Below are 16,890 nucleotides of genomic sequence, written 5' to 3' on the forward strand. Positions count from 1 at the left end.
ACTCTCTTGCTACTGTGCAGTGCATTTTAGCTAAGGATTATAGTGGGGGGCTCGGTCACATTGTTAATGGTATAGTGAACCTCCTTGATGGTTTTGCTGGCTGGCAGATTCGGCACCTGAAAAGGGACTTTAATAGGGTGGCACATGAGCTTGCCAAGTTTGCTCGTTGTAATAATGTCTGTCACTTGTGGAGGGGTGTTTCTCCTCCTATAGTTAGGACACTGATGCACTTGGACTGTATGTAACTTGGCTTGCTGTTTATGCCTTGTTGTATCTTGTTTGTTTTTTAAATGAAATTTTCCTCATCAAAAAAAAAAAAAAAAAATATATATATATATATATATATATATATATATATATATATATATATAAAGTCCCCAGATTCCACATGGTGACAAAAAAGAACAGTGTGTAAACGATGATTGCAAAAACGATATTTACTCACGAGGGAGGTTTTTGAATCAAATTCTAGAACGCAAGAACAACCTATTAAGAGCTATGAATTAAAAAAAAAAAAATCATGTTATTTAATAAACAAGCTGACACAATTTTTTTTTTTTTTTGATAAACATGGAATAAAAAAAAAAAAAAAAAAAAAAAAAAAAGCTGACACAATTTTTTTTTTTTTTTGATAAACATGGAATATATTAAGAGCTAGGAACCAGCCACAGGGGCTGCAGTGTTACAAACACGGTTACAAAATAGATCAGAGAGTTCTTGCATCAACAGTTGAGGCATCTCCACAGGCAGAGTGTCTAATAAACAAAGATCCTGTTGGCTAAAGACTGCCTTCTTGGCCAGGGCGTCGGCACAAGCTGACACAGCTAATACCTTACTTTTGAATATGTTATGTAAAATGAATTTTTTATTTTTTATTTATTTTTGGAGAGACCACCAGCTAAAAGTAGGTTAGATGGCCACTTTATTTTTTGAATTTTTAGGCAATATTCAATTTGAAGGGGAATAAGACTTTATTCAAATTTAATTATGGACAATGGTAGTGAATTGTTTGCAACAACCTGAAAATAAAGTCTATTTTGTACGTCTAGTTCATTTTAAGGAGAGTAATGAGTAGATAAGCCTTTTTCTTTTCTTTTCCTTGGTTTGTTATTTCCCATGAATGCTAATGTTAAATTCAGCTAATTGGTCATTGTCCACTTTAGTATAATATTTATTTTTGTGTAAATTTCAGTTAACTTAATTGGTATTTTGACCTGATGATAAAAAATAATTATTATAATACGGATCCCCATAGGTATAGATGCCATCTATAGAATTTATTTCTTTTTTTAATTTTTGTAGCATACTAAAACAGACTTAACACAGCTGTATATGTAGAAACCAAGCCTCAATTTATTGTTATATATGCAGAGTGTCACAAGCCCACTTTTCATCATCATCATACATAGAAGGCATCCAAATTACATAACCATGTGGGCAAGAGCTAAGAGGGTATTGGACTATAGATACATATAACTAAGATAAGTCTATTAGTTACAACCGAGAGTTAGCCTACCACCACCTTGGGCTGCCCTTGCCCTTGTTCCCACCATACAAGCGGAAGAGGCTAAAAGCAGACATACAAGAAATGGCAACCATGCTAAGGCTAACTAAGAGTGCACTCGCTATTCCCTCACCAATTTGGTTACAATACTTCCCATACATATTGCATATCTTCATCCATTGCAGTTCTGGCTGCCCCAACTTCGAAATCACTGCTGATTGTGCATTAGCAGCCACCGCGGCCACGGTCAAATATGCCATTACCTGCATAAACAAGTTAATTAGTTTTTCTTTTTAATGTTACAAGATAATTAATAATAGAGAAATGATATGTCTACAATATTTTTACAACAAATCCTAAATGGCATGTTGTTACTAGTAGTTATTATTGGGACAAAAAAGTAATCTTAGTGTTAGGTTCAAATTTAAACCAATAACAACTAATCACCTGTGATTTGTTGTAAAAATATTGTAAAAATGTTGTGGACGTAGCATCTCTCTTAATAATATAAATGAAACATGACAAATGAATAGTTGCTACATGTTGCATCAAATTGATAGCACTAATTAGTGGCATTTATCACGGAGGAGTACCGAATGACCAGTGGACTTTATGGACTTTAGACATGGTATGACAGCCATGGATATTATATATATCTTCACGAGACAACACTATGCAAATTATCTACTGCCAAAATTGAAGATTATCATTTATGATCACCTCCAAATTAATCTAACAAGCACCCCTTCCTCATTAGTTATAGCTAGCACATGCAGTCACATATTTTGCCCTTTCCTCCATAGCAACTCTAATTAGCTTGTGAAAAACGTGTCCAAATCCACATTTTTGTCACACTAGTTTACATTTACCATTTCACACACATATCCACAATTGATACAAAAATGTCCACGTTTTAAAAATATTTACATTTTAACACATAAAAGAGAATGGGAAATAACCAATGTGGAATATGTGCTGTGAAGGGAGAGGCCCATAGAGAGGAAAGGGAGAAGGAAAGAAAAAACAAAATTGGACAAGAGAAAGAAGGTCCACAGCTTCGATCTTACCACCTAGTCAAGTCTTATCAGTCTGTCTCACAAATTTTATTTAGGAAGTACATTAATTGAGGTCATAAATAATAGTGCAAGGCTGCATTTAATTCAAACGTGAAATGTTTCATAACCATATGAAATAGAAACAAAAATACAAGAGGCATATACTTATTAGTTTGGATTGCTTAACAATGATATATATATATATATATATCAGCATATGTGGCCCAGGAGTGTTCATCACTGACTACATACTACCGATTTGGACATCATGAGATAGTCACGTCATGAAGAGGACCAAAAATTTATTGGTAGACATGAAGCAACAGGATGTGATCAAAGGCCAAATGAACACATGCATATTGCCTTGTTGTGCCGATGGTTGTTTTTTTTTGGGCTAAATATTGTGTCGGTTGTGATAGTGACAAAAATGAGACATCAGACGTGCAGAGAAATGGCCCTACTGAGAATGCAGAAAATGATCTTTGGTTCATATATATATATATATATATATATATATATATTATGAATCTAAAGATGCACAGCTACGTTATTTAAAATTTTAAATAATATGGTAGTCTATATGAAATAAAATTTCAACTATAAAAATAAACAAAAATGGATAGAATTTGAAAGGGAGAGGATACTGTTGCGCAGTGTGCTTATTGCTATTTGTAATTGTATGACACTCATGCACCTCCAGTGGGTTGGTTTAGTGGTTTCTTATGTCTCATGAGATTCATAAGGGTTTTGGGCTTAAAATTCTGGGTAAGCGTCTTGAGGCTACCCACAAGAAACACGCACTCAAGATAATAGTCAGGTAATTGAAGAGCTGGACACCCATGCAAGTATGCAACTAATTGTGACAAAGTTCTCAAGGGCCTAGACCTTTCAAGTTGATGAATCTGTTGCTTTGTACATTAACCTTCGGTTTGGCTTAAGAAATAAGAAGGAAAAGAAAACAATCAGATTAAGATCTTCGCTGATGATTCCTATACCAAATGAATGCTTTTGGGAGAAGAGGAAGATCCTTTTGTTTTTTACCCCTGAAAATATTAGAAAAGGTTCTGCAAGAGTCTGCCACAAGGGCTTTGTAATTGGGAGTGGAGGGAAATTCCTAAAACTGAGAAATAAAGTTAGGCTTTCATTGAGGCATAAAATTGGGAATGGTGGGCATATATTTGAGTGTAGGGGAGATAACACCTTGGGAATACTCCAATTGAGTAGTTAATATAACATATAGGAATACCACTTAACCCAAAAGGCTTAAGCCTACGAGTTTGGGCCCAATTATGTTATATTAACCATTCTTTGTCATTCTTATTCAATATGGGACTTCACTCACTCATGTATACTCAACATTGAGTGGCATGATGATTGACATATCGATGACCTTTTTGCTCTTGAATTATGGCAACAGAATCATGTACAATATCACTAACAAACCTCCTGATAAGTATTACTAATAATCATTAGAACTGGCCTCTTGCCAAATCTAATAGTGTGGCTGATATTGAAAGCAAGTTGGGTGCTTTAATTGTAAGAATAGTTGGTGTTCTTTGTGTTAAAACTTAATAGCCTATTGTGTGCTAGTTGCAACTAGTCTGTTTCCCTGAGAACATTCCTAAACATGCGTTTGTTGCTTGGTTGGCTATCTAAAAAGATAGGCTTACTGGTTGGGGGTTATAAAGGTGATCTATACTACAGGAAAGAATTGAGACTAGAAATAATCTTTATTTTGCTTGTCCTTTTCTAAAGGGGTGTGACTAACTGCTTTAAGATGTTTGATCAATAGGCAAGTAGGGGGTAGACTGAGTGGTGAAGAAGTTGGGAGTTGAAACTTTTCAGCATACTTTGTGTATGATAGCCTGGTCTGTGATTATTACCATCGTTGATGCAATCCAAATGCTGAAATTTATAATGAGAGTGTTAGACCTGAAGAAGAGTTGGTTCATGCTGTGTTGTTTAATGTCAGGTGTCGGATTTATTGGTGCATTTGAAGCTCTATTCTTAACAGATCCCTTTGCTGCCTTTGAAGAATTCCATTGTGTTTGTGAGTTTTAATTGTTTCTATTTGTACTTTGCAGTGCTAATGATGTTTTGTTAGCTGGTTTGTTTCAGTTGTGGCAGTTGGTTGTAGTGCTATGTTTGTGGTATCTGTTATGTTGGTGTTGTTCAGTAGTGTGGCAGCTTGTGGAGTCGGGGCTTGTTTTGGTGTTTGTTATTGTTCTGGTGTATATTGCCGTGTGAATAATAAACTTATCATTCATAAATAAAAAAGGCTCATTTCAGCATCTGAGATTCATTTTCTAGTCTATTAAACATAATAAAAACAATGGAGCTCAGTATAGCTGGTATACATTCAATTTTGTTTTAATATTCATTTTGCAAATAATCCAAACAGGTCAATAACACCTTTTGGGGTGAATAGTTAAGTGTAATGTTGTTAATGTCTAGCTGAGTTTAATGTTAAAAAAAGGGAAAAGATTATTAGCACTATCAAAAAGAAAAACCAAAATCTGGGTAACTTGACCAAAAGGGGAGGAGATGAAATATTGGATCCTATCATCATGAGACATGATATTTAAGTATTTAACCAATTGTACTAACCTTTTACCATGTTACTGTGTATAATCCTAATAAAACTATGAACTTTACTTTCAATGTCTTCAAGGTAACATACTCATTCAGAATCTGAAGTTCAGATTTGTAATATTTTTCTTGATTCACATGGATTTTCATGCATGCCATGTGCAAAAAGAAAAAAAGAAAAGAATTAAGGCCATAAATAAATTAGCATAAAGGGTAGATCTTTGTTTTGTTTTGGATCATCATAAAAAAGTCTAGAAGGCAATGTACCTGATCACCAGAGAAGATTGCCCAAGCTAAGGGCTTGCTGAAAAGCACATGCCCTCTAATCATGCTCACAACACAACGCAACACTTGCATCAACGAGTAGGCAGCAGCTATCCCATTTGCTATCACCAAAAAGCTGCAGAAAATGGTAACACAAAGCGAAATTTGATCAGAAATAACCTCAAAAAGAGAGAGAGAGAGAGAGAGAGAGAGAGAGAGAGAGATGGTTTGAGATCTTACACAAGAGCTTTCATATCTGTATATTTAGCTTTCTTTCGGATTGAGAAGATTTCTCTGACCTGGGAATCAGTCCCCACAAGAACAGCTGCAAGAACTCCAAGACCACAGATCACACACCTCAACACCAGCTCTGCCACCCTCACTCTCCTATCAACTACCTTCACATTCATGCTATGAGACACTGGGACATTCCCAGGACTTATACCAACACCCAAATAGCTCATCCTTAATTCCCAACACAAACGCACACTTTCAAAAGTCTAGAAAAACACAGAAGAGAAGTTAGAGACAACCCTCAAACTCACACAAGGCCACCCAGGCACTTACTCACAACGACCAGCAATAATTTCCACTACTTTATACACAAACAGGGCAAACACAACTTTTATTTATTTATTTTTTCAATTGCTCAATATTTGGTGATTGAGATTAGTGCAAGCCTGTGAGGTGTGCCAATTGGTCAAAGCTAGAGGCAGCAGAAATGCATGACCCCTGTATGGAGAATGGGTACCTCATCGCTTTATAAGTAGAGCATTCAATGGGGCTTTTAAGTTTTATAGGTCTAGTTCTGTATTCAAAGGACCAATAATATTTATTTCCTGGGAGTTTTATAGATATGCTAGGCCCATATAGAAAATGATAGACGGACAAGGTTCATTTTTGTTTATTAGCAATGCCACGTAAACACAAAATTTTATAACATTATTTATACATGCCTGTGGCAAGTTTGTACTCGGTTTTATTTGAGCTTAGTATTGACATTATTTTTTTTAGAGAAATATTAATTGGTATTACAAGATGTTTTTTAAGAATGATTTATTTGGAATTTAGGTAATAAAAAAAATGGTATGAATTAATGAGGGGATTGAAAATATTAATAAGATAACAAATAGAACTCAAAAAGTTACCTCTGTTAACTTTACATAGTATAAAATAGGTTAAAAAATTTAGCCATAAATCAAAATAATTTGATACTAGCATTCATTATAATTTGAGATTTCTATTTTTTCTAATCACAAAAAAAAAAAAAAAAAAAGATACGTGAGGTGAGTTTTGTAGATTGGAGGAGTTTTAAAACTAACAAAAGAGTGATCCTATTTTGTAGAGAGTTAGAGAGTAGAATTGAGAATTTAAATTAACGTAAAAGTAAGAGTCTATTAGAAGCAGGAAGACGTTTCAACGTAGAAGTAGGAATTTATTATTTTTGTCAATTTACTATTTTAACCCCATTTTTTAATTTTAGGTAAGAGTATTTTTGACAGTAAAAAAAATAATAACTAACTTTCTTTTGCCAATTTACTATTTTAATTCCATTTTTAAGTTATTGATTAATTAATTTAGGAATATTTTTGACAGGAAAAAAAATAATAACTAACTTTCTGAATCCTCTTAATATATACAGATAAAACTATTTTTTAACCGACATTAGTGCCCGTTAACACTCTACCCATAGTTTTAAAAACCGGTACGGTGAAAGAACCGAAATAGGAGGTGTTTATCGGTTTTATGGTTCGACCGGGGTCCGACCGGTGGTCTAACTGATGATGTCATAAATAATAAATAAATAAATATTAATTATATAAATAAATAAATAATTTTATAATTAGTAATTTTAAATAAAAAATTAAATAATAGTCAAACATTAAATATTAACTTACCAACTTTTGGACACTACTTAACAAAATTCAACAAAAAAAAAAAAAAACCATAAAAAGGTCAAGTATAAGAATTACAAACCATTTTTAGTTATTCCTTAATTTGTCAAATAACACAAAGTAAGTCAACCCAGAGTAACAATAACATTGCCCACTTGATTTTTTTTTCCCACCTATCCTACACTTACACGTGTATATCACCCCACCACTCATCTTGAAAATCTACTTTATAGTTTAGCCACACTGGACCACACGTTTATTCAAACTTTCAAACCAAATATCTGAACTTATTCTTTCGGTCTTTCCTATTCTACTTTTTGCTAAACTTTCATTTCCCTCTTCAATATTCTTTCCCTCTCTGTGTCTTTCTCATCAGTTGGGTATGTGCAAGTGCAATTGTGCAAGAGCAGCAAACAAAGACTGAAACGGACTGATAAATCATTGTAAATTTGCTTGGTTTTTGGACTCCTTCCTCACCACAAAGATAGGAGATCTGATGATTTTGGGGTCACTGTTGGTGTCTTAGCTCTTAGGCTTCACCACTTCAGGCTTGAGAGCATTTTCAAAAGCAAAAATCTCTCCTCTCAACTCTGAAACAAAATCTCTCTCTCTCTCTTTATTTTATTTTTTTAACAAAGCATCTGAAGTTTTAATGAAAAACCGCTAAAAATGACGTAGTTTTGTTGTTTTAGGCTGGGAAAGGACAAAAAAGAAATAACCGGTCAGTAACCGGTTCAACCGCGTCGGTTTCCGATTTTTCGATTAAATCGGCCGATTTTTACTATTTTGCGATTTTTATATTATTTCCGGTTTTTTAACATAACCGGATTGAATTAAAAACCGATTTTCGGTTAAACCGGCCGGACCGGCCGGTCCGGTCCGATTTTTAAAACTATGACTCTACCACATTAACAAATATTAAATTTTTTTTATTTGCATCTATAATAATAATAATAATAATAATAATAATAATAATAATATATTTTTTTTGGCAAGGTTGTCTTTCTCTCTTTCTCGGAAGAGGCAGAGTTCATGTCTCAAGTCTCAAGGAGTCAGATAAGGAAAAGAAGGCCTTAAATTTTCTCATTGAACGATGGTGTGGTCAGTAGTGGAATTTATGATGCCCCATTACTTCTGCAAACTGCAACAGGCCATTTCAGAAAATGACAAACTAGAGAGCTTTTACACAACACCAACAGAGTAAGTCTACAGATAATTTAAAAAAAAAAAAAATTTACAAAAAATTTTACATTTGGTGAGAAGTAAAAAAATTATGTATAATAGTGTGTAAAAAAAAAAAAAAAATGCTTTGTTAATGGTCAGATAAAACATAAAAGTTGAAAAAAAGTTGTCTATATATTTTTTGGGTGTAACTGTAAGTAGCATTAATCTTACCTAGTATGAACATATGCAATAAAAAAGGAGAGGATGGTAGTTTGAAAGCTTAAACAAAAGCAAGCACAATAGGGGGATATGATAGATAAGAGGAATGATTAAAGTGGGTCACTTTGTCTTTGATGTTGATTTGCTCTCTGTGGTGGTAGTAGGTTATGTGATCTTATCACATGTTAGCATGATGAAATGTGACCATTATTCCCCCTTTGTGCAAGTGACCCCCACAAAGCCACGCGTTTTCTTAATCCGATAAACTTGTTTTAAAAGGAAATGACGGCAAAAATTCTCATCTTTGCCTTATTCTGCTGTCTAAGTTTTTCCCGTGACAGAAAAGAGATAGATTTTGCTTATAATAATAATAATAATAATAATAATTCATTTTTTTTTTATACATATTTCTCTAAAACACTTGTTTTCTCTTTCTCTTAGCACTTTTACTCTCTCTTATTAAAGGTATAGTCATCTCATTAAGGATAACAAAATACCTCTAACTCGTCTTGCCTTTGACTTATCGCTTCCGCCTCGTGTGATTTTTCCTTGTCCAAAAAAGGGCAAGACAAAAATGGGGCACCTATAATCTAATCCTATCCCTCCTTACCATCTGTACTTTCAAGTGCTAGGTTGGTAGCAAAAGATGTTCGAGATCATCAACTAAAGGACACCTAAGTATCAAACCTACTGCCATCTTGATGTGGGTAGTAGCCATAAGAAGAAGAAGACGTCTATTTTAAGAAAATAATCTTGAGTTCATAAAGTGATAAGACCTGGAATTCACTAGAAAAAAAAAAAAAAATCACAAAACGTTACCAAAACTAAATTAAATTACTTGGAGGCTATAATCCGTTTAAATAACAAAAGAAACCATAGGGCATGAAATTAGGTGACAAAATAGTAAATTTTACCAAAAAATTGATAAAATTAAGGTAATTACAAAATCAAATCCTATTGTTTCTAGGAGACGTCCCAAAATAGACGGAACTTTATTTAAGCTTTTAAATTAAAAGTTTTAATTGAAACAAAATTACTAAAAACAACAAAAAAAAGAATATTTCATGGTCCAAACAAAGAAATTAATCTCCGAAAAGTGGCTTCGGTTGTGGTAGAAGGTGACGAGTTTTACTCCCAGTTCGTTATTTTTCATGTCGCCAATTTTCACATAATTCCATCACCGGTGATTTCTACTAGCACTTTTCTACTTCCTAGATTTCTTGTCCACTTACTTTTGACAGTCTGTCTGCTCAAGGAAAATATGTGCTATTTGTTCTACATCACATCTAGAGAATGAACCACTGGCAAAGTGGCAATACTCACGAAATTATTGCATAACACTACTTTAGTAGTTGGTGAAGGCGAAAATGATGCTCCACTTCAACGCCTCATTAGGACTAACAGGAGGAAGCATGTAGTTAGGCAGAGTTAAGTTCATGTAGTAGGTATTGTATTTTAGATATTTTTATAATTAAATTAAGTAATATGAGTGAATTGTCCAATGTAAGGTACATGGAATTAAGTGGTTTATTTATCGATGCAATTACATGATTGAATTTAATTAGAGAACAAAATACAACACTTAAAGATATTGAGTTTTGTTTATATATTTAATTTTTGTTGTACTTCTAGTATTTATATATAGACAAAACTTAGATACAGTTTTTTAGATTTTCCAATTTTTGATTAATATAATAAAAACTATTATACTTGTAAGGACAATTAAGTTCAACCATATAGTTCATTGGCCAATACAATCATGTATTTGAATTCAATTGGAAAACTTAAGGTACATGGAATTTACCTTTCTTATATACTTTACTACAAGTATTTCATTTATAATTGTTCATCCTATGCTTAAAGAACCTAATACTATGAATTGTTCAAATTGACCCCTCTTCTTTAATTCAACTAGTTATAATTGATAGAAAATGATTATGTGGTTTGCAAGTGACCACTTTACTATAAAAAAAATATTTTAAAAATAATACATGCACAATATATTACCAATTTGTTTTTGTTAATTTGAGCTGGTGGATCAATTTGGGCAATTTTTAAACCTAAAGAATCAATAATACAAAGTTGATTGCATAAGGGGTTAGTTTGCAACAAATCCAAACCATGGGGGGTTGTTTTGCATTTTGCCAAAAAAAAAAAATTGACGTAGAAATTATGTGGTAAGTTTTAAAATAATGGTTAAATGTTTAAATTTATTATTTCTAATAATTTAAAACTTTTGAGACTGTTAGGAACCTAGAGGTTCCTAATGGGGATGAGTATGATTTGTAGGGGGATTGATGGGAATTGTAGTCACCCTCCACATAGAGAGAGAGAGAGAGAGAGAGAGAGAGAGAGAGAGAGAGAGAGAGAGAGAGAGAGAGAGAGAGAGAGAGAGAGAGAGACATGCACTAAGAAATTGGTTTATTCTTCAATTGATATCTAATGTTGAATTACAATCATGTATTTATAGGAGACTATCTCTAATGTCATTGGCCCATATGGCTCAAGATAATTGGCTAGTTAATTCAACATGTACTTTATAAATTAAGCCATGTGTTAAATGAGCTACATGTGCTCAAATCCTAACAAACTCCTCCTAATCTCAACCAACTACCTAACTATCTAACTAAAGGGATTACAACAATTATTTCATATTCCTAACATTTCCTCCCATTGAAAACACCTTACCCACAAGGTGTAGTTGTGAAATGACACCTTTATTAAAGGAGATCTTTCAATGGACCAATACCTTAGTGACATTTTGATCACCATATTCATGCATTTCTCTTTGACAAGTGGTCCTGTGCACATGAAGGTTTCTTCTTCGTAGATTTTCAAACTTTGCTCGAATTCTTGAGCCTTCCATGGTTCTTTAATCTTCAAGGTCTCATTGGTTCTTTGAACCTTAGAATGTTCTTGTATCCTTAAGACCTTATTTGATTCTAGAACCATTAAAATTGTTGGCGCTTGCATCTTGGATTCTTGGATCACTGACACTTGGATTGCCAATTCTTGAATCATAGACTCTTGAATGGAAGCCTCCATTGGTGCATCAAGAATTGGTTCTTAGAAGAACATTATCACCTTCTTTGTTGGTTCTTTGGATTGAACTTCAAGGGTAGTGTCTTCATGTATATCATCATCCACTTTGACACAAAAATCAATATCCCGGCTTGCAACAACAGCAGTAGATTCTTGAAACTTAATTTGTTATTCGAGTTCCATTGAATCAAGAGATTGTAACTCCTCTTCCATCATATTCTCAAGATCCTCTTGCAATCTTGAGAGCCCTTCTTTCATGGCCTTTTAAGATTCAGCCAAAGCCTTGACCATCTTTGAAATATCATTGACATCCTCTGAGGCTTTATTCAACATTTGTTGTATTTCTTTCAAAAGTCTTCTTTGGTCACAATTGCTTGTCTCAAGATCGACAGCTCTGATACCAATTGTTAGGAACCTAGATGTAACACCCACCTCACTTAAATTGAATTTAATTGCTTCTAGAGTGAAATTGATGAATTATTTAATTTATTTTGAAGGTGATATTATTTTATATTATAATCACTACAAAGAAAAAAAAAAAAAGATGTAATGTGAGAGTTATTTTGTGGATTATTCATTCTAAACTTTTAGTCTCCTTATCAGTTAAGGAAAAGGATAAGAGATTAAAACGTATTTGGATTAGGAGTTTAAGTGTTATTGGAATTCTTTAGAGTTTTAGCCTATCTAAACAACCTTAATATGAGTTTTAGTGGGAATTAAAGTCTTGGAAGCTTATTTAAGTTTTATAGGCTTCTTAAATGCTAAAGAGATAAGTTTTAGTGGGTTTTAAATTTCAGCCCAAGTGAAAACAGTTTTAATGTGTAAAGCTAAAAGGTAAAATAGTGTTTAATTTGTGAAACGTAGAGAGAGAGAGAGACTGCAAAATTACAAGAAACAAATTCTGCATCCGTGTGGTTGTGTGGTCAGGTATATCTCTCTCTCAAACATTCATGGATATAACCTACGTTGCAAGAGTAGTTTAATAGATTTGCTTTAATATCCCATATGAACTCTTGAATTAGGCGATAAGCTTTTGAGTGATTAGTTGCTAGAGTTTACGCATGGTAGTAGGGTTGGTCTTTTGAATCTTGTAATCTATATTATGGTCAAGTTTCTAAACTTTTATCAATACATGCTTCAGGTCACTAGGTCCTACGAGTAGGAATTACTTGGTAAACCTATTGTATTCTTTCTATGGCTTACGGGTAGGAAAATCCTTGGATATTATATATATTAGATTAAATTTCTAATAGTCAATACATGCTATAGGTTGCTATGTCCTATAGGTAGAGATTTCTATGGATGCTATATATATATATATATATATATATATTTGTATCTTATAGAGTATTTCATGGAGGTGTTGAAGTGTTATATGAAATCTTAAAGAAATTATGGATCTGACACTTAACTAGACAATAGTTGTATTGATATTAACCTATTAGGACTTGATGAAAATCTTGGTGAACCGCTAGCATGCACATTCTCATTAGATGATATCCTTATGGGTGGTAATACCTCTATTAGCCTCAAAGATATAATAGTAAAAAGGAGAAGTAATATATTATGGAGGATTGTAGATATGTTTAAAGGCTAGTAAATTATTAGGAAGTGTCCCTTACATCCTTATGATATACGTCAAGGTGGATTAATTATATAATTGTGTTACTCATTTACTCTTAGGTGTAGAGGAAGAGCTCATTTGATTTTGGATCTAGACTACGAGTATTAGCAACTAGAGGTAAGTGGACTTCAGAACATGACATCTCTCAAGACGTGTATATTTATATATTTTTTTTTGGTAAAAATATATTTATATATACATAATTGTAAAAGTAAAGTTTCAAAAATTTATACCATTATCAATGCTTTATATACATACTTGAATTTTATTATTTCTTATATATTACTTTGAAGCTGTATAAGTTAAGAATGACTCAAAACTATATTTTTGAGAAAGTATTTATTATATGATATATGGTTTGTATTGAAAATATTGTAATAAAGAAAGAATGTTTTCAAACGGTCAATTAGACAGTTTGCAACATTTGCCAACACAGGGTTAAATGTTGGTCTTCAGCCGATGTAGTGTTATTGTGGTGTGGTGCAGTATTATCGTTTGCTCTTGAGAGCCAGTGTTATTGTTTGATCTTTGGAGCCAGTGTTGCCTCTTTTAGATTAGTGTCATTGTTCCCCATGGGAATCACTCATCGAGTGTTTAGCAGTTTATGTCTTTGTTTGACTAATGTTTTCCATATCGAACTACTGTTTTATTGTTATTGATCTTTATAAGTGGAAAAATTGTTTATTACTATAATATATTGTTTCTACCTATTTAGTGTATTTTGGCTAACTAAAGTGGTTACTATTTTATTTACTGATTATAGTGTTATAGTAAATGTTTTATTTCTGACAGTTTTATAGAATATATTATATTACTGTTAAAACTATTTGTAAATGTTTTGTAAAGATTATATTTTGTCAATGATATTATTGTTTTGTTTTGAAAGACATCCTCATGTTATGTAATCTCTTATTGGGCTTCTAACTCACCCCCCTCCCCCCTTCCCCTTTTTCCACCCTTTCAGATTAGAGTAGTGGAATATATTTTGGTGGTAGATCATTGGAGCCATAGATTGAAGACTTCTTTTAGAGCTATGTTAGTCGATGGACTATTTTATTATGTTTTCTTAGGATAGTGAGTTTAGTATTCGTGAAACTATTTGGGATTGTATTTGGAGATTTTATTGTTAAAGTTTTAGTTTGATGGATTTTATAAGAAATATTTGATGGTTTGATTCTTATTTGTGGATATTTAATTACACTCTGTTCCATTATAACAAATGTTGATTATTTATAAGACAGGTCGTGTATCTAAATCCTTAGTTTGGGTTTGGGGTGTTACACTAGAGGTTCCTAATGAGGATGGGTATGAATTGGGGGATTGATGGGAATTGTAGTCACCCTCCAGAGAGAGAGAGAGAGAGAGAGAGAGAGAGAGAGAGAGAGAGAGAGAGAGAGAGAGAGAGAGAGAGAGAGAGAGAGAGAGAGAGAGATGCACTTATGTATTGAGAAATTGGTTTATTCTTCAATTGATATCTAATGTTGAATTACAATCATGTTTTTATAGGAGATTAGCTCTATTGTCATTGGCTCACATGGTTCAAGATAATTGGATGCACTTATGTATTGAGAAATTGGTTTATTCTTCAATTGATATCTAATGTTGAATTACAATCATGTTTTTATAGGAGATTAGCTCTATTGTCATTGGCTCACATGGCTCAAGATAATTGGCTAGTTAATTCAACATGTGCTCTATGAATTAAGCCATGTGTTAAATGAACTATATGTGCTCAAATCCTAACTAACTCATCTTAATCTCAACCAACTACCTAACTAAAGGGATTACAACAATTATTTCATTTTCCTAGCAAAGACAATGGGTAAATTATCATAAATCTTGGAGCAATTGGTCTTAAGCTAAAAAAGTTAAAGTTTTCGCTTATTAAGGGGGAGTATGGATCCACAATTGGTGGAAGTATTCAAAAAAAAAAAAATTATATATATATATATATATATATATATATATATATATAAAGTTGAAGTATAGCATTTATTGTTCTTACACTTTAGTCGAGCCACATCATCACCATGTCACAAAATTTTGGTTTCCACTTCACACATTATCTATAATCAATCATCTTTTCTCTCTCTCAACTCATCATCATCCCCATCATTAATTTCCCAACTTATTTTTACACATTCTCCAACATTTTCTCTCCCTTTTACTTTTTCATATCCCCACTACTATATATCTACCTTAATATCACTCTTCCTCTATCCCTTTATTTTCATTTTATTTTTGGCGCCTCTTTTTATTCCTATCCTCATACTATAAATTTGCAATTCACTCTCTCATTCTATGCATTTCCCCACACAAAAAAGTTTATTTCTCTCTCCCTCTCTCTCAAATTTTTTTTTTTTCATTTTTTTAGTGGATTTTATTATTTTTCTTGCATCTCTACTTTAGGTTGATGAATTTTTGTGTTCTATATAACTTTACTTTAGGTTGATGTGATTTAGTTTTTTATTTTTAAGTTGTTATCTTTTTTGTTTTTTGTTTTTGATTTCATAGGTGATATCTTATTGAATTATAAAGATAATATATAAGAAATATAATGTTATTCTATTACATAGCATAACTTAGATAATTTGGTGTTTATTACAATATCTTTTATTTTTACTCTTTTTCTTCTCATCTTATTTTCTATAATTTTTTTTATCCTATCTCATATTCTCTCTTGAAAAAGTGATTATTCTCTCTCTCAATTTTATATTCTTCCTTGCAACTCTATTTTAGGTCAATGAATCATTATATTTTTTTAGACTCTATTTTGGGTTATATGTATTTGTGTTGTATTTTTGAGTTCCCTATCACAAGTAGTCTCTCTCCCTCTTGTACTTTTGGTTAGATTTTTGTTTGACTTAATACTTAGTTATTTTGGAAGTGATAATTAAATTTGAATAATATATTTGAAACTTAAAAAATTTAGTTGTAAAGAAAAAAAATTAGGAAATATATCAAATTGGTCCTGTTCGGTTCACTTCAATCTATCTGGTCTATTACGGTCCATTTGGTCCAATTCAGTCCAATTTAGTCTATTTGATCTACTTAAAGCATTAGCATCCAGTATTTAGAAAATATAACATTTTACTATCTCAAAAGTTTCTTTATCTATTATACCATATCATTTTACAATATACCCAACATCCCAACTTTTAATTTCCATACAACATATTAAAATAATATATCTACACAATAAAATAATATAACCCAACCCAAATAAAACCCATAACTTAATAAAATATTATTTTAAAATATACCATCTTACTACAGTACCATCTTATGTATAAGATGGTATTGTAGCACAATTGTAATTTTTTTTACAATTAGAGTTCCGGATAATGCACACTTTTAAGGTTTGGGTGCTATAAATTTACAATTTGGGGGGTTTACAATACCCAATGCCAATGTTCTTAATTCACTTCAGTCCATTTTAGTCCAATTCAGTCCACTTTTCTCTATTCGGTCAATTTGGTCCACATATGTCCAATTCGGTCCACTTTGGTCCATTTTGTCCACTTCGATCCATTT

At 32.5% G+C, this 16,890-nt stretch overlaps 1 protein-coding gene across 1 annotated transcript; it reads right to left on the reverse strand.

Annotated features, from left to right (window-relative positions):
• Positions 1-1,331: 1,331 nt before the first annotated feature.
• On the reverse strand, positions 1,332-6,187 carry LOC115992941 (CASP-like protein 2B1). The gene is made up of 3 exons (XM_031117189.1): positions 5,653-6,187; positions 5,416-5,548; positions 1,332-1,767 (listed from the first exon to the last, which is right to left on the reverse strand). Exons 1-3 carry the CDS (start codon positions 5,874-5,876, stop codon positions 1,513-1,515), a joined length of 612 nt encoding a protein of 203 aa, XP_030973049.1. The 5' UTR covers positions 5,877-6,187; the 3' UTR covers positions 1,332-1,512.
• Between the last annotated feature and the right edge of the window lie 10,703 nt (positions 6,188-16,890).

Source organism: Quercus lobata, chromosome 5 (genome assembly GCF_001633185.2).
Source record: "Quercus lobata isolate SW786 chromosome 5, ValleyOak3.0 Primary Assembly, whole genome shotgun sequence".
Taxonomy (NCBI): Eukaryota; Viridiplantae; Streptophyta; class Magnoliopsida; order Fagales; family Fagaceae; genus Quercus; species Quercus lobata.

Coding starts and splice junctions, on each gene's coding strand:
- LOC115992941 (XM_031117189.1), bottom strand. CDS start 5,876: ATGAGCTATTTGGGTGTTGGTATAAGTCCTGGGAATGTCCCAGTGTCT. Junction 5,549..5,652: donor ACAGATATGAAAGCTCTTGT/GTAAGATCTCAA, acceptor CATTTTCTGCAG/CTTTTTGGTGATAGCAAATG. Junction 1,768..5,415: donor CAATCTTCTCTGGTGATCAG/GTACATTGCCTT, acceptor TTGTTTATGCAG/GTAATGGCATATTTGACCGT.